Source organism: Mchenga conophoros, linkage group LG12 (assembly GCF_057382185.1).
Source record: "Mchenga conophoros isolate Kocher_MC1m ecotype Shallow Benthic linkage group LG12, M_conophoros_male_GT1.1, whole genome shotgun sequence".
Lineage (NCBI taxonomy): Eukaryota > Metazoa > Chordata > Actinopteri > Cichliformes > Cichlidae > Mchenga > Mchenga conophoros.
Window position 1 is genome coordinate 30,552,170 of NC_140537.1, and position 18,023 is coordinate 30,570,192.

Sequence of the window (18,023 nt, forward strand, 5' to 3'; positions counted from 1 at the left end):
CTCTCAGAGGAAAAGTTCATGCTTCACTCTGCCCAGAAACACTCAGCTTCAGGCAGTTTATTCCTTCACCCACCTGCTCTTCAAACCTTCTCAACAGCTCATTTCAGACAGCAAATGAACTGAGGAGCTACGCCCAAGCCCAGGATAAGATTAATTATATAATGTTATACTAATGCTTTAACAGTAATGAAGTGTTTGAGGTTGCCATGCTGTGGAAAATCCTCCTCCTCCTGCAACCCCCCACAGGATAGTGTAACCTCGGGAACGGAGCTGCAAATATATATGTGTGATATAAGCATATATTAACTAATAAACCTAGACAGTAAATACAAGTGACCTGCCCAGACTGTACTCAACACCTTTTAAACTTGTATTTGTTTTCTTTTAAAACACTTGAGTTATTTTTATATTTGCTTTCTTATGTGTGGGCCCTTTGATTTGACACCCTGTAGGGGTTAAATGTTTTGCTCCTAGAACGAACTTGCTGTATTGCTGTAAAGCACTAATAAGTAGTAAGCTTTCCGTAGTTGTTAATAAGGAAGAAACCTTTAAAACTGCAAAAAGTTTGATGTTTTAAGTATTTTTGTTTCACACTTTGCACTGAACACAAGTCAGCAATGTTCGTCCACTGGAGACGTTTCATAATAGAGAAATGTATATGGTCTATTATGTAATAACCATTACTATCTCTGTGGAGCCTTATCACAAATTGGACCCCGTTTAAAGGGAGGCAGTCTGCAGCTCATTTTTGTGTGTATTTTAGTGTCCGTCTGGTCGGTATGGCTGCTGGCACTGATGAAGCCCCTGATTAATGGTTCAAACACATGGCTTGTGCCCAGACTACCACTGTGAGTCACAGTTGGAGTGGCTATGGTGTGACTAGGTGGTATGATTCAGTGACCTTAGTTCCTGTGAGCAAGGTAACCATGTGTCAAAAGCATAACATTTCCCCTATATTTGCTTAGAAAACAGTGTTCACTGCCTTTAATGGCGCAGGGAGGATAGAAGATGGTTAAAAGAGGACTCTGTTAATGATTAAATATTTCTTTTCCATTATCGTTTCTTATTGATTTCTTTTTATATCTCAGAAAAGAACTAAAGAGATTTTTTTTTAAAGGAATGCATCCTTTTTTATTGCTGACATCTCCTTTTTCTTGATGTGCCAATAAAGTCAGGTGGGCAAAGATTTGCACAAGTTGTCCTTATGCTGAAAACTTTGTTGTTGTTGTTTTTTGCTAGGTCAAAGTATTGCCTCATAAACCCAGAGAGATATCATCTAGTTTTATAATCTATTTCTATGACCGGCCTCATCCTTCATGTGATAATAACCGCCATCACAAGTTTAACTGAGACAATAAACACTTTAATAATACCCCCACCCATCAAAGCTTTGTTATCTTATTGGATGCTTGACACATAATCCTGCAACTGAATATAACCAGTGCCTATAGCTGTTAGAAACTCCAAACAAAGCTACAAGCAGATCTGAAACCCACTGGATTAAACTCACTTCTTTTTAGTGCAAATCCAAACTTTTTTTAGCCAGTTCTCCTTGTACAGCTCTATCTGGTTGACACAACCTCTGCAGGAGATGTTGAAAGGATTGTGCAAGTCTCGTGAGACCAAGGAACACGTCAATCTTATCAAAATCCCCTGTGCGTTGATATTTACCCCAGGGGGCAACATCTGTGAACCTGCATTGAGCAAAGGTTGATGCAATTTTGTCTCACACCTGACTGCAGCCTTGAAGTTGATGCCACTTGGGTCTGTCAGCAGAGAAGGTAGGATATCATTTCTACAGCAGAGATTTCTGTCTTTTGAATGTGTTAAGTGAGAAAAGAATAAACTGCTATTTAGACTGCAGGATGTGCATAAAGATTTATTTTTACTCATAGAAATTCAGACTTGTTTGTGCTGTTTTTTCCATTTTTCCTCACTGAGTATGTACACTTCAGGTTAAACACGGCTCTGGAGATGCATAGTGAATGTGTTAAATCAAACATATGACTGAAACGTAGGAATAGATGTGAGCAGGCACATCCACAGAGAGTTAACATCTCTCACTGCTGCTGTTTTTAGATTTTCCAATGCATTTTCAATAGTTAAGGTGTTTTTCTGTGTAATGTGAGAACTAAGTCACCAGTGAGGCTAAAATGAATTTGTTTGCATCACAGGACAGTTTATAAAGTTTTTACATAATCTGGAGCAAAGGTTTTTCCTCTGCTACTTAATGTTGCCAAACTGCAGTTTTGTAAGTTTATGAACTTTGGTCCAGAGAAATCTTGTCAAGGGCAATCTTGAAATTTTGAGGTTGGACTGAGATCCTGCTTATCTTGACAGATTTCAATCTTTAACACAAAGTCAGCATTTGTTAGAAATCTGGTGCAACATTGATTATCAGATTTATTGTTGTTACATCCCTGCAAAAAGACTGATTGCTTTTATTGGTGCAGTTAATTGAACTTGGAGGAAAATATCTGCAGAAAACTTTTCACTTGTTTCTGCTGTTGCTAAATATTCACATTAGAGGGCATTCATTCACTGTGTAGAGCACAGGCCAAGGAAGAGTTATTTTAAGTCTGACATGATTGTTATTCAGTATGTTAACTGGTAATGGCAGCACTTTCACGATTATCTGGGTGAAAGGTGCTGCTTGGAGGCAAAGTAAGTCTACGTGGATTTAGCAATGCTTCTTGCCGCAATACTAGTAGTTTCAACATGCACTGCTGCTGCGTGTGTGATTGGCAGCACATGCGGTCACTGGCTGTGACCTGTTGCACTGACTTTGGTGAATGTCAGTCACATATAAATGAGTGGAGTGATGCTGTTTCATAATCTTAACTGCTTGGAGAGTCCTCGGTGGAGGGTTTCTGGAGGGTTTTCATGCTAATTTCGTCTTCTCTGTTTCTAGCAGACATAAGCTCAAAGAAAATTAATTTATGAAGAGCAATAGACCTGCAGTTATGGATGGTAACATGGAAAGGTATGTAAAGAGAGATGAGTCCCTGGGCAGGTCAAATAGATAATATAGGACCACTTCTTTTCAAACTATCTAAAAATTAGATTTTACGATTATCATCAGTTCTCATTCGTGTCATCTCAATGTCTGCTCCAGCATTCCTGCTCAAACTGAGTCAGATGCCACAGATATAAAGACCCACACATCTGTCATACTCAATGGGAAAGCCAAGACGGGCGACTTCAGTGCAACACTGCCTCCAAAGATCCATCCACTCAGTAACACTGAGTTACTGACCCAGCCTCCCATATCGTCTGAGCAGAAGGGAGCTACTGAAGGATTTTCCACAGGTAAGGGTGAAATGGCGATGGTAACGGTATGCCTCCAAACTAAAAGAAAATTGTCTGTCCTTGGGTGTAAACCACAAAGTTTTCACATAAGAAGCTAGAGTGAAAGACACCCACTTCTTTTCAACAAATTCTGTTTATTATCTTGTTTTAGGTTGATTTAAATAATTATTTTCAATAAGAAGACTGAATACGTAAAAGCATTTGCAAACTGTAAAAAAGCTAATGAATAAACTTTGTCACTTTAAATGTCAAAACACAAAGGCATTTAAGGCTAGATATAACCTACTCTGTGGGGAAACAAGAAAATAAATATCATTTTAGATATTTTCAGACATAAAATGACCGCAAGCTGGAAGGAAAAGAAATTTTCGGGAAATATGAAAACAAAAAAGACAATAGCACTTAAAAGAAATCACTCCTCTCATAAAGACAGATGGCTGCAAGGCTTTAAAATTTCTTAGGAATGCTGAAGCATACAGGATTACTGGGGCATCAAGTGCTAAAGATCGTCTTGAACATGCCTTTTAAAACCACGTGAAACACTCGAGAATTTTTACTGGATGGCAGAATTTAGTATGTTGTCTGTGTGCTCATTCAGTCCTGTAACTAAAATCACATGACTTCTTCTGGCTGAACCTGTTTGTTAGGTACGCATTTGTAATGTGGAACTTCCTGTTTCAGCTCAGATAACAGCAGAGCCTTCACTGCACACTGCACATTAAAGTAACTCACCTAGGGTAACAGCACAGAGATATCTGCAGTCCTGTGATACACCTGACTAGCTGTGTCTTTTGACTTGTGATTCATGGAGAGTATATGCAGCTGCCCTTGTTCTCGCAATACAGAAGAGCCCAAGGCAGTTCCCCTGTCGACGGCCCATTTGGCAACAAATCTAGCCCCAGCTGACCAGTTATGGAGCACCGGCAGAGAGCAGGCAGTGAGGCTGAGAATGGAGGAATCAGGGCCAGGCTCAGAGGCTCCCATCACCGTCCATCAGATGTTCCTGGAGACAGTCGAGAAGTATGGGAATCATCCAGCTTTGGTTTCCAAAAAAGATGGCCAGTGGATGACTCTAACCTGGAACCAATACTACCAGCAGTGTCGTGCAGCTGCGAAAAGCTTTCTCAAGGTTTGTTTGCTTGTTTTGCAAATCGTCCTGCATCTGTTGAACAAAAATTACACTTCAGTGAACTTCAAATATAATGCAAAGAAGCTATTTGGCAGTCGTAGATCTTTAGAATGTTATTAATTTGCCTTAAACATTATTTCATAGAGTAAAGTTGGATTTTAAGAATTGTGAAATAATTAAATAATTTAAGCATTTATTTAGCATACACTGCAGTCATTCATTTTAACGTATGCTGTTGTCATTCATTCACAAAGTTAGTTGTAAACCAAGTTGCCAGAGTTGTCATTTTTAACCAAGAGATCAGCAGATGCTGGGGATCACTCCCTTAGACCTTTCCTGCACCCATTCTTGCTCTTTGGCCTTAAAAGGTCTTTGTTGCCTCCTGAATTAACCTCAAACCCAGGCGCTTAGAGGATTTGACACTTGTGCTCCTATAAAGCGCAAACTTAGAACTTTTAAGTCATCAAATGCTCTGAATTAGAAACAAAGTAACCAAATGATTGTTAGAATTCTGATTTAAACAAACATCGACTCGGTTTTTGTTTTGTTTTTTGGTTGTTTTTAATTAGAAAGCTGTGTTTATGTAACTGAACAATACTTTTTGAACTGAAGGCTGCATAAATAATTTAACTCCTGGCCCAGTTTTTATAAACAGCACTTCTTATCTTAATCTTCTTGATGTGAGAACAGCATGCTGGAAACTTGGGTGTGTGAAATGCCCAGCTTGTGTTACGTTTTATGTTTCACAGCCATATCTGTGTCCCGTGTGAGTGGAGTGGCTAATGCAACAAGACGCAGAAGTAACGAAGGTATACGCCTGCTGCGCTGTGTAATTAAAGTCACTTCTTCTTTAAAAGCATCTACCTGTCCTTTGTTTTTATCAGTTGGGGCTGGAGCGTTACCATGGTGTAGGGATTCTGGGATTCAACTCCGCTGAGTGGTTCATCTCAGACATCGGCTGCATCTTGGCCGGGTAAGATCACTCTATAAGGAACTGAATCTGATAACATTTTAAATTAGTCTACCTTTGGACCTGTGTTACCTCTGCACTGTCTGACATGCACATTTATCTTTGTCCTTTCTTATCTCAGAACCTCTGTTTGTGTCTCCACCCACATGAGGCTCAGTTAAAATTACATGGATGTGATATTTGGCATTTTTTCAAGCTGTCAGGAAGTACTAAGGGACATTCAACTTGTGCAGTTCGGACACCGCCACAAACTGCACAAGTGCACAAATAGAATTCCTCCAATGAATTCCATTTGTGTCCCATAGTCTAAAGACATGGAACAGGGTTAGGTTAATTTTTGATTCTAAAATCAGTGTGATTGTGAAAGGCCGTCTGCCTCTCGCCCTGTGCCAGCTGGGATAGGCGTAATCACCCCTCACTTTATTTAGTTTTTCTTGCTTAATCTACAGTTTAAAAAAATACTCATTTCTGTTCACCAAACAAAATATCTAATTATTTTCCACTTCACATCAAGCTGTAGCCAAACTGGTAACACATGACAGTGACTCATACAAGGTAATATATAGCTCAAGCAATTGTTTGTCCCTTAGAGGGCTGGCAGCCGGGATTTACACCACAAACTCACCAGAGGCCTGTCAGTATGTGGCTGCCAACTGTGAGGCCAATGTCCTGGTTGTGGAGAACCAGAAACAGCTCGACAAAATCCTGCAGGTCGGCAGTTTCATCTTAATTCACCACCATCTCTTTATAAAGTAATACATGTATTACTTGTGAGTGAGGTTCTGTCCTCACATGTTATCTTTGTATCTTTTAACAGGTTAAAGATCATCTACCTCATCTGAGAGCCATTGTTCAGTACAAAGGCGAGCTACAGCAGAAAGCTCCGTTCCTGTATACAGTACGTCTACATAGCAAACATTTATTTACTTATCATTGATGCACTGTTTTGATTCAACCTCCTTATTTCTGTAGTGGGAAGAGTTCATGAAGCTGGGAGAGGATGTGCCCGATGAGCAGCTGAATGCTGTGATTGACAGTCTTCGGCCCAATGAGTGCTGCACCCTCATCTACACCTCTGGAACCACTGGCAACCCTAAAGGAGTCATGTTGAGCCATGACAATGTGAGTAGCCCTGACAAGAGATTTCTCTCTCTTCTTCTAAAAGGTATTGGCTTTTAAGATTTAAGATTGAACTGAAAAGTCTTTGAATACTGTTAATTTTATTAAGTAGCCATCAAATTGTTAAGGCTCAGATTGCAGCTTTTTTCTGTCTTGTTCTAAATCACGTGTCAAAGTCAAGGCCCGCGGGCCACATCCGGCCCGGCGTACATTTATATCTGGCCCGCGAGATCATTTTATATAGCTGTATTATTATTGTTATGCATTAGTGATGTGTCGGTTGCAAACGAAATTGCTCTTAGAGCCGGATCCTTGACGTGAACGACGTGAGCCGGCTCCTTATCGCGAGCCATGGGTTGTTTTTTTTTTTTCTTTCTCTCACCCTCTCTCTCTCTCTCTCTCGCACTTATTTCCGCTTCACTCTGCATGCGAGCCTTGTGCTTTGCGCTGGGCAGAGGTGGGAGGGGCGGTAGTTACACTGGCATTGCTGGTAAACCCGTGTGTCTTATTAGTGGAGCTAATGTGGCTGTAATTAAGGAATTTTATTTAAGACGGCACTACGAGACAAAACGTCAGGATAAGCTGAAAAGTACAGACATGTATAGACAAGAAAAGTATAGACATGATGGACATTGCACAGCTGGCCATCTTCATCCGTGGAGAGGAAATATTGAACATTAAATCGCACGGAACAATGACAGGAAAAGACTTTTTTTAAAACGTATGTCAAAGTGTAACCGACATGAAACTGCCCTGGGACAAACTTGTTGGACCTACAACAGATGGAGCGCCGGTGTTGTGCGGTGAAAAAAGTGGACTAGTCAGCAGGATGCGAGTAAAGATGCAGGGGGAGAACTGCATATCACTGCATCATACAGCAGGAAAGGCTGTGTGGTAAAGTCCTAAAAATGGAGCATGTAATGATCACCGTAACGCAAACCGTAAATTTTATCGGAGCTAAAAGTTTAAAGCACCGTCAATTTCAGTCTTTTATGTGGGAAATAGATTCAGAGTTTGCCGACATTCCTCATCATACAGAGGTCCGTTGGCTGAGTTGGGATAAAAATTCTCAATAGAGTTTTTGAGCTCAGCAAGGAAATCTGTCAGTTCATGGACATGGCATGTATGATGCGGTGAAGACATTTCAAGTGAAGTTGTCACAAATGCACCAGTGCAACTTGCCTCACTTTCCCTGTTGCCAATTAATGTTGAACCAAGTCAGCGGACTTTGCTGAACTGCACATGTGCAGATTCAGATGGAGCTGCAGTGTAATGATAGACTCAAGGGAAAGTACGACACTGAATGGCCCGCACAGTTTATTAGTTCCATTCCTGAAGCAATGCCCAGCTCCGTCTACATGCGGCTCCAACCTTGTATATGCTTTCATTTATTTTTTCTGGGGGTTTTGGCAGCATGTTCATATTTCTAACTTGCATAATTTTGACAGGATATATTTTTATGAAGAGCAAAATATTTAAAGTTAAAGTTTATTTTTTTAAGTTTATTTAATCTGGAATATTATTCCTGTCTTTTTTTTTTCATATTTATGTTTAAAAAACATAAACAGTGTGTTCAATAAATATTTATCTTGTTTGGCCCGTGACCTAAAGTGTGCCTTGAGTTTGACACCCCTGTTTTAAATGATCAAAAGTCAGAAAAACCACAAATTTCACGTAGAAGGAGATTAGCCAAAATAACTGGCTTAGTTTCGCTTGTTAGCACAATTCATTCAATTCATGGATGGATTTACATAAACATTTTGCCTGAAGTTGAGCCTGATTCAAGTTAGAAGTGAACAACTTTCCAAAATCTGGATCTGGTATTTTTTATCATTGCAAGAGAGAGCAAAATGTTACACTTCACATAACATATGAAAACATACCAAACTGAAATAATAAAAACTTAGATAGAGAGATAGTCTTGTACCAATTTACTGCTTTTTAAGTATTTGAGCTCTATTTTTTATGTTTCATTTGCATCAGGAATAGTTCATTATGAAGCTCCAGTTTTCACTTCATTAGCTTAGTTCTAGCACCTTTAATAAACATGAATAAAATTGAATTTGCACAACAAGCTGAATTACTGCAGCATATCTTATGCAGGCTGTAGGTTGTAAGGACAAGCTTTTAACTCTTCAAAGAGTTAAAGCATAGCACTAGTGGTTCAACCAGAGAGCTTTTATATAATCTGGCGAGTTCTTCTACTGTAATTTCATAATGTTGTTTCGATCAATGTGTGAGAGGAGTACTCTAAAGATTCAAGACAAATATTTGGCGAAAGAAAATACCTGGTGACTTTTTCCCCACTTTTAAATGTGCAGATAACATGGACTGCCCATGTGGGATGTACCATATTAAAAGCAAAAGGCGGTGAGGAGATCCTGGTCAGTTACCTGCCGCTCAGCCACGTCGCAGCCCAGATGATTGATATTTGGGTCTGCATGGGCTTTGCTGGGACCATCTACTTTGCAGAGCCAGATGCCCTTAAAGTAAGCATGACTATTACCTCATGAAAAAGGAAACATTAACTAAATATATTTGACTGTAATGACCATTAATTTTTCCAGGGCTCTTTAGTAAACACACTTAAAGAGGTTCGCCCAACTTGTTTCCTGGGAGTTCCTCGTGTGTGGGAGAAGATCGAGGAGAAGATGAAAGCTGTGGGAGCCAAAGCATCCCCAATGAAGAAGAGAGTGGCAGGCTTTGCCAAGTCCATTGGCCTGCAGTACAACTACAGTGTCATGAACGGGTGAGACAGCAGCAGGGATGTTAGACGAACACGTCACATGTTTGTACAGTTTAACATCCCCAGGCCATCACTTTATAACATTCATAATGCATAGAAAGATTTATTTGTGCAGTTGTGAGTGATGGTAATGTCATCGGTTCTTCACGTATTTGTTTATCTCATAGTGTTGAGAACTGTAGTAAATTTGCCTTTCTCAAAGCAGTTTTGAAGTAACTCGGACAAGCCCCCAAACACTGTGAGCGGACTATTTACAGAATAATTTTAGAAACAAGAAAAACATTAAGAAACTTGCACAGTGTACAAGAGGACAGAATAAATAAATTATAAAATTACAAAGTAAAGCAAGAAACATGAAGAGAAGAGGAAAGTCTCAAACCAGGGCTGCAGGATAACCCAGCAGGGTGAGGCCAATCAGGTCTGCACAACATAAAAGAAGGTGCCTTAGGCTGAAGCTGGTCAGTTCTCAAATGACTTTGATTTTCTTTGTGTTGGTTAAACAAATAAAAGGAGAAAGAGAGTGAAAAAAAAATCATGCAAGACTCTGGCCAGGCGTTTTGCACTACGGCCAGTGATGCTCAGCTTTACCTAGAAAAACCTTATTTAAAATCATATTTTAAGTTTCGTTAAGTTCATTATTCCTAAACAAAAAAGATCCTCAATAATTTTGATAAAATATTGGTTTATTTTGTGTGTTACAGACAGAATCAGGTGCCGTGGGGCTTCATGCTGGCTAATAATCTGGTCTTCAAGAAGGTGCGTGCTGCTTTGGGCTTGGACCGCTGCAGAATATGCTGCACTGGAGCTGCACCGATTACCAAAGACACTCTGGATTACTTCATGAGCCTGAACATCCCTTTGAAAGAGCTGTATGGCATGAGTGAAAGCTCTGGCCCTCACACCATCTCCATCGATGAATACCGCGTCACAAGGTAGACATCGACGTGACTGAAGTGTTGGATTGTGGTTAAAGCAGGGGTCAAAAAATATTGTGTTGAAGGTGATAGATGGTTGTTTTTCATCAAGCATACCTGATAGATTATAGCCAACGTAATAACTGTAAACAAAAACCTGACAGCATCTAATAAGGAAATAGACTTCTTAGCAGTGGCCTATTTATTTTAATCACAGCAACAAAACTTCTTTGAATCAACACTTCAGTCCATCTGAAGTCCTAGATTCACTGTTTCCAGCTCTGAATTTGTTTTTACTGCCTTCTGAGGGGGAAAAAAACTTAACTTTGTCTGCTCCTTGGTGCTGAACAGTGGGTTTATTGGAGTTTGTTTTTGTACTGAGCTTGAAAGTCACTTCAAGCTCTGTAGAGCTCAGGATGACTGCAGAGGCATATTTCTTTAAAGATGAGCAGGTATGTTACAAGTGCCCACGTTGTCCAGTGCTGACATTGACCTTTGATAAACTAGTTACAGGGTAATCCCCATATTACCAGGAACTTACAACAACCTTATATTTGGTTAAACAGCCTGAGTATAAAATACCAGCTTTCTAATAAATTCAAAATAGAGCAGAAGTAAAGTGAACTCTTTTATAGTGAAGGGGAAGTTTGTATGACAGTGCTCATGCTCACACATAAATAGAGGGAAGAAATACTCTAAAATAATAATAATAATAAAAAAACTGTATGTGAAAGAGCGAAATATATTTAAAAGCATAAGAATAAGTCCTAAAAGCCTGAGGAAACACCTGTTTACATGTAAAACAATAAAAACATTTAAAAAAATATGACACAACCTCGATGCTTCTGCTTAACTGGGCTCTTTCTGTGACACTTTCTGTCATATTTTTGTATATTTTGTATATTTTTAGTTTTAGTAATTTGTGTGATGATTAGTTTTTTGACTCCATTATCTATTATTACCATGTGTTATTTCAAATATCTCTGCAGTCTGCAGATGATCTCTCTTTTTCATGAGGCAGCCACAGCTCTTTATATATTCATAATTCCCGTCTAAATAAAAATGAGGATGGTTCATTTAGACTAAAGCATCAGAAAACAGACACAATTTGAAAATGTTTGTCCAAACGTATTAAAATATTTAATTTTGTTACGGAGCTTCTTACTGTAAAAAGTCAATAATATAAAAAAAAAGTGTCAGGGCCAGGAGTTATTGTTGTTTTTAGGAGTACAACCATCTCCTTAAAATGTTAAATGATCATATTTAAGCCACATTTGTGTTATTTTGCTCTGATTTCTATGTGCTCAATTAAAAGTTTTAATGCAGATTCTGGTCACATCACTGGCTTTTGATTTGTCTTTCCAGCTGTGGAAAGGTGATGATAGGCTGTAAGATAAAGCTGGTGAATCCAGATGCGGATGGGAATGGAGAGATCTGTTTCTGGGGTCGTAATATCTTCATGGGCTACCTGAACATGCCAGACAAAACAGCAGAGGCTTTGGATGAGGATGGCTGGCTGCACACTGGAGACCTGGGAAGATATGATGAACAAGACTTTCTGTATATCACAGGAAGGATCAAGGGTAAGCTATAGCTCTGAATCTGGGAGAAAATGCACCAAAAGACACATTTAGGTTATAGTTGTGACACACTTATCACACTTCTATTGACTGCCACTGGCAACAAAACAGCTGAACCTGTTTCTAACCAAGTTCAGAAATGCTTTCCTATTTCCTAGTTCAAGCACTAAGAAGAGTCTAAGATATAACCAGTGGGTAAACATGCCATGTCACAAAGCATAAATCATTTCAAACTGCTGCCCTGTTTCCAGCACCTTGCTCAGAGAGAAAAGTTCAGTTCTGAAGGCAAAAACCTACATAGCAAAATTGGTGTGGCCCAGATCTGGCCCACACTATGTGCTTACACATGGCCCACGTACCGCAAAGAATGACGGCCCTTTGGTTTGCTAGAGGTGGCCCACACATGGGCCAGCACAAGGCCAGGTGTAGACATACTGTTGGTTCTGCGCTGGCCCAAGTGTGGATTACCTCTGGCAAACCAAATCTGGGCCACAATTCTTTGCGGTATGTGGGCCATGTGTAAGTTGTGTGCCAGAACATAATAGTGCAAATGTAACTTGACAAACCTCCGTTCAGACAGTGAATGGACTGATTCTTATTTCTATTCTACCAGATCACTCAAAGCACTCTATACAACATGGCCCAATCACACACTTTCTCTAAACTAAGTGCTTCCTAAGTACATTCATTCACACTCACACTCTTGACATGCAGACTGGAGGAGCCAAGGATCGAACCACTAACGTTCCGACCAGTAGGTGACCTGCTCTACAGCCACCTGGTGGCAAATATGAGTAAACCTCACTAGGTTTTGGATAAAGTGTACACTCACAAACCTGTCAAACCTGCTTTTGAAACGTTGGCTACCATAGCAGTACAGTATTGCAACATGGCATATGGATCTTCTAACTAAAATAGGAACATAGGAACATAAATAGTGCCATCATTGCCAGACCTAGCCCACCTCTGGTTGACATACACCCTGCCATGACACCAGTCAGTCAGAAATGCCAGCTTGATGCCAGACCTGTTTTCTATGAGCCTGAGCCACATAAACCAAACCACAATTGGGCCGGATGTGGCATGCTGTCAATAGAAAATTGCACTTAGTAGTCAGTATAATCTTTTAATAATATAAGTTTGCATATGGTAGAATACTGCATGTTGACCTTTTGATGACTTAGGCTGTTGTTCACTACAAGACTTTGTGTGCATTCCAGAGTGGTCTGGCATTCACACCCACATCCTAGGAGCATGGGAGAGGTCGTACCTTTTTTTTGTTTTATGGTAGGGTAAACGTAACTATGTCAGTTTTAGTCTAAGTGCCTTTTGTTTAGATGAACTGCTGGACTTCCAGACTAGCAGGTTTAGGGAAGTCTTTATGGGGTCACACTCTGACCCCCCCCACACACACACACACGTGTATAAAAGGGCCAGACCTGTCTGCTATGTGGGAATGGGTTTAACCCAGTAGTGGCAAGGTGTGCCTAATAAAGCGACTGTGAGCGTATATAAAGTTGTCAGAGCTACCTTAGCTTTAACAGTAGTTGAAATATTACCCTAATAATACAACGCCAGAGGAGCTGACACAAACATGTCACAGATTTACCATCTGATTATTTGAGCACTACCAGCATTAAAATCTAACTCCTTTGGGGGAAAAATAGCACACACTTTAGAAGAACATCTTATGTTTTGAAAAGTGTACATTATACATTTGAAAAACAAACAAGCAAACACATAACTTACTTACACTTTGCGGACAAAAATACTGGGCCACCTACACATTAAACCTACAGGAGCTGCTCGGCCACCACGAAGCTCCTGGCACACAGTTTTTGAGCTGATGTTAATGCCAGAGTAGGTTTAATACTCTGCAATTACTGAGTCAGCAGAGCTAGAGCTTCGGCAATGTGAACCTGGACATTTCATGGCTGAGTTCCTGTGATGCCTAGAGACTTACAGTTTGAATTAATACCACTTACAGCTGGTGTAAGATGATTGTCTTCTCTAGCTTTAATTCTTTCTTCTCTTTTTTACACCATTAACTGACATTTTACTCAAGGTAATTCCCATCTGTTTGTATAATAAATTAAAATAGTGATTTGGACATAATGATCAGCAGAATTCAAAGTATGCTTTTTCAGAATTGTTGTCTAATCACACTTTTTTGTGTAGTGAGTGCATAAAAGTCAAGTCAAGTGTGGAACTAACTACCTATTTTCACTGCTAGTTGTTTAAAACCCTACAACCAGATACTGAGATACGCCAACTTAATAAGAGGTGACGCGTTTTTGTCTTTCCTGCACAGAGCTCATCATCACTGCGGGTGGCGAGAACATCCCTCCTGTCCCCATTGAAGATGCAGTGAAGTCTGAACTGCCCATCATCAGCAACGCCATGCTAATTGGAGACAAGCTCAAGTTCCTCTCCATGCTGCTCACACTTAAAGTAAATGATCCTCTCTTTTTGCATACAGGCATTGTTGCTGAATAAGCAAAAAAAAAAAAAGAGTTACCACTTCTGTTTCTTTTTCTGCAGTGTGTCGTGGATGACAATGGCGAGCCCACAGATGAGCTGAATCAAGAGGCTTTGGAATTTTGCCGACAGCACAGCGTAAAAGCAACCAAGGTGTCCGAGATTATAGCCAATAAGGAGCCAGCTATTTACAGTGCCATTCAGGCTGGCATTGAGCGTGTTAATGCCCGATCAACATCCAATGCCCAGAAAGTCCAGAAGTGGGTTATAGTGGAACAAGACTTCTCCGTCACCGGAGGAGAGCTAGGTCAGCTATCTGAAATTTATTTTCCTTTTCCTACAAGTATAGTACATGTAGCACTGCCATTTAAAGTAAGTATTTGCTTCTGCTTTTTTTTTTTTAACTTACTGTTAATCATTTTTAACCGAGGTCAATGTTTTGTAACTGGAGTGACTGCCAAACAGTGTTTCCGTGGAGTCTTTTCAGCAGTGATTTAATCTCTTTAAGCTCAGCGGAATGCTAAACTTTATCATGAGATCAAAATAACCTATTTTTCTTTGTTGTCCTTCTAGGACCCACCATGAAACTGAAGAGGCCCATTGTTGTGAAAATGTACCAGGAGAAAATAAATGAAATGTATGCAGTGGCTGCAGGAAAACAATAGAGTGCATTGCACAGGGGTGAGAGGAGGTCATGGGATGTATGGACATACATACTTTTTTGTAAATAAAAGACATAAGTCAGAGTCAAAATTTTGCCAAACATATCACTCGAACATGCCACATATAGACTGTATGATGACACAGATACTGCTTGGTGTCTGTCAGTTTCTGAAGGAAATATCATGAATCATAAATCCCACTGTAGCTCAAAAGATATGTAAGATATGTATTATATACCTGAAGCAGCTGTGTGTATTTAATGATTTTTACAGCGTTAATTGCCAGTTTCCTAAAGGTAATCTCACCTGGCAAAGACTGGAGATTAAAGCCATTTTTATAATGTGAGATGAATATCAGTAGTTTGAATTTATCCAATCACACATGTGCAAATTGTAAACTTTACATTTGTGCTTCTCCATGTACAGTTTGACACAGTTTAATATTTATTTTGAGATATTCAGTTCAATTCAATATTATTTATATAGCGCCAAATCACGACAAAAGTTGCCTCAAGGCGCTTTATATTGTACAGTAAATCGCACAATAATAGATACAGAGAAAAACCCAACAATCATATGACCCCCTATGAGCAAGCACTTTGGCGACAGTGGGAAGGAAAAACTCCCTTTTAACAGGAAGAAACCTCCAGCAGAACCAGGCTCAGGGAGGGGCGGGGCCATCTGCTGCGACCGGTTGGGGTGAGAGAAGGAAGACAGGATAAAGACATGCTGTGGAAGAGAGACAGAGGTTAATAACAGATATGATTCAATGCAGAGAGGTCTATTACCACATAGTGAGTGAGAAAGGTGACTGGAAAGGAAAAACTCAATGCATCATGGGAATCCCCCGGCAGCCTACGTCTATTGCAGCATAACTAAGGGAGGATTCAGGGTCACCTGGTCCAGCCCTAATTATATGCTTTAGCAAAAAGGAAAGTTTTAAGCCTAATCTTAAAAGTAGGGATAGTGTCTGTCTCCCGAATCCAAACTGGAAGCTGGTTCCACAAAAGAGGGGCCTGAAAACTGAAGGCTCTCCCTCCCATTCTACTTTTAAATACTCTAGGAACAACAAGTAGGCCTGCAGAGTGAGAGCGAAGTGCTCTAATAGGGTGATATGGTACTACAAGGTCATTGAGATAAGATGGGGCCTGATTATTTAAGACCTTGTATGTGAGGAGCAGGATTTTGAATTCAATTCTGGATTTAACAGGAAGCCAAAACAGGAGAAATATGCTCTCTCTTTCTAGTCCCTGTCAGTACTCTTGCTGCAGCATTTTGGATTAGCTGAAGACTTTTCAGCGAGTTTTTAGGACATCCTGATAATAATGAATTACAGTAGTCCAGCCTGGAAGTAATAAATGTATGAACAACTTTTTCAGCAGAGGGCTTTCTTATAAAGCAGCAAACTGTTTCTCCAGGCTAAATGATGATCCTCTAAATTTGTGACACGCCATTTCCTCTCCAGCTTACGAGTCATCTGCTTTAGGCAACGCGTATGAGAATTATACCACGGAGTCAGGTGCTTCTGATTTGAGGCCTTAGTTTTCACAGGAGCTACAGTATCCAGAGTCGTACGTAGTGAGGAGGTAAAATTATTAACAAGATAATCGACCTCTGTTGGGGTAGCGTTCAGATAGCTGCTCTGCTCTATGTTGGTACAGGGCATTGAAGATGATAACAGTGGGTGGATTATATTCTTAAACTTAGCTACAGCGCTTTCAGAAAGACATCTACTGTGATGAAGTCTACTCTCCACTGCTGTGTAATCAATTATTGTAAATTTAAATGTTATCAGGAAATGATCAGACAGGAGAGGGTTTTCAGGAAACACTGTTAAATGTTCAGTTTCTATGCCATATGTTAAAACAAGATCTAGAGTGTGATTAAAGTGGTGGGTGGGTTCTTTTATCATTCTATGATAGTCAATTAAAAATGACCAAACTGTAATTAAAAAATGTGTCTGTGTCCTATATTTAAAATGTATATGGCCTATTGTTTCACTAAAAGGTATGTATATGCATTATAAGGCTTCAGTGCCTGAAGTTCAAGGATACAGACCTTCAATTTCATTAGTAAAAGTCTTACTAAAGCGAAAAGAACTTCACTTTAACAGGAAGAGGCCTCCAGCAGAACCAGGCTCCGCAGGTCCCTGCATCCTTCATCAGCCTGAGCCTGTAGCAGCATAACCTGGCTCAGGGTTGCCTGATCCAGACCTGAATAAATGCAGAAATTATGATATCTTAAGGTCTTTAAGATATGATGGGACCTGATTATTTAAGACTTTATATGTGAGGAAAAGAGTTCAATTCAATTTTATTTACTTAGCGCCAAATCACAACAATAGTTGCCTCAAGGCACTTACTATTGTAAGGCAAAGACCTGGAATAATACAGAGAAATCCCAACAATGGGACAACCTCCCATGAGCAAGCACTTTGGCGACAGTGGAAAGGAAAAACTCCCTTTTAACAGGAAGAAAGCTCAGGCAGAACCAGGCTCAGGAAGGTGCGGCAGATCCAGTGATGAGAAGCCAGTATGGGAGAAATATCATTTCTTTCTCTTACCCCACCTGTTGTGTTTTGGAGCAACTGAAGACTCGGGGAGCTGTGAAGCTGTCAGTTTAGCACTGAGCCAATAATGCAATAATGACTATACATTTCTCAGCTCTTCTAAAAAAGAAACAAACAAACAAAAAAACTTCTTGGACACGAATAAGGAAAAGCTTCCCAGGCTCCAGTTTAAGTCTTTAAGTGTGGACAACCTCATTACCAAAAAGATCCAGCTAGATTAGGGATATTTAAATGGTAAATGGCCTGTATTTGTATTGCGCTTTTAAGTGCATGAGTAGCGAGACTGTGCACAATTGCAGGCAACAAAGCCAGAGGCAACACCTAAAGCATGGGAAAAACACAAGCTACATTTAGCTTGGCCTAATTTCAGGACTTGCATGGTAGATCACATGTCAACTGCACACAGAGGCGTCTTTAGGATAAACTGGAATAATATGCCTGCTTTTCCACTTTCCGACAAATCAGATTACATCCTTGGATAAACTTGTTTCAGATAAAGATGGCATTTTGGCCAGAGACAGTCTGTTCAACTGAGCAGAAAATTTAC

General features: G+C 39.9%; 1 protein-coding gene across 2 annotated transcripts; it reads left to right on the top strand.

Moving 5' to 3' along the window:
• The first annotated feature begins 1,456 nt into the window (after window positions 1–1,456).
• On the top strand, window positions 1,457–16,862 carry LOC146562914 (long-chain-fatty-acid--CoA ligase ACSBG2-like). 2 transcript variants are annotated; one of them, XM_085295167.1, is made up of 15 exons: window positions 1,457–1,781; window positions 2,912–2,983; window positions 3,116–3,309; window positions 4,155–4,438; window positions 5,323–5,411; window positions 5,999–6,119; window positions 6,226–6,306; window positions 6,381–6,530; window positions 8,849–9,016; window positions 9,095–9,276; window positions 9,975–10,205; window positions 11,553–11,770; window positions 14,079–14,218; window positions 14,309–14,552; window positions 14,819–16,862. In XM_085295167.1, the coding sequence occupies exons 2-15, from the start codon at window positions 2,940–2,942 to the stop codon at window positions 14,908–14,910; spliced, it is 2,238 nt and encodes a 745-aa protein (XP_085151293.1). In that variant the 5' UTR covers window positions 1,457–1,781; window positions 2,912–2,939; the 3' UTR covers window positions 14,911–16,862. The 2 variants fall into 2 exon arrangements, with proteins under 2 accessions (XP_085151293.1, XP_085151294.1); XM_085295168.1 differs by having other exon boundaries at window positions 2,915–2,983.
• Window positions 16,863–18,023: the final 1,161 nt, after the last annotated feature.

What these genes read in the sequence shown, in the direction of transcription:
- LOC146562914 (XM_085295167.1), top strand. Translation starts at nt 2,940, where the DNA reads ATGAAGAGCAATAGACCTGCAGTTATGGATGGTAACATGGAAAG. An exon ending in ATGGATGGTAACATGGAAAG is followed by an intron (nt 2,984 to 3,115) that starts GTATGTAAAGAG and finishes TGTCTGCTCCAG; the next exon opens with CATTCCTGCTCAAACTGAGT. An exon ending in CGTCACCGGAGGAGAGCTAG is followed by an intron (nt 14,553 to 14,818) that starts GTCAGCTATCTG and finishes TTGTCCTTCTAG; the next exon opens with GACCCACCATGAAACTGAAG.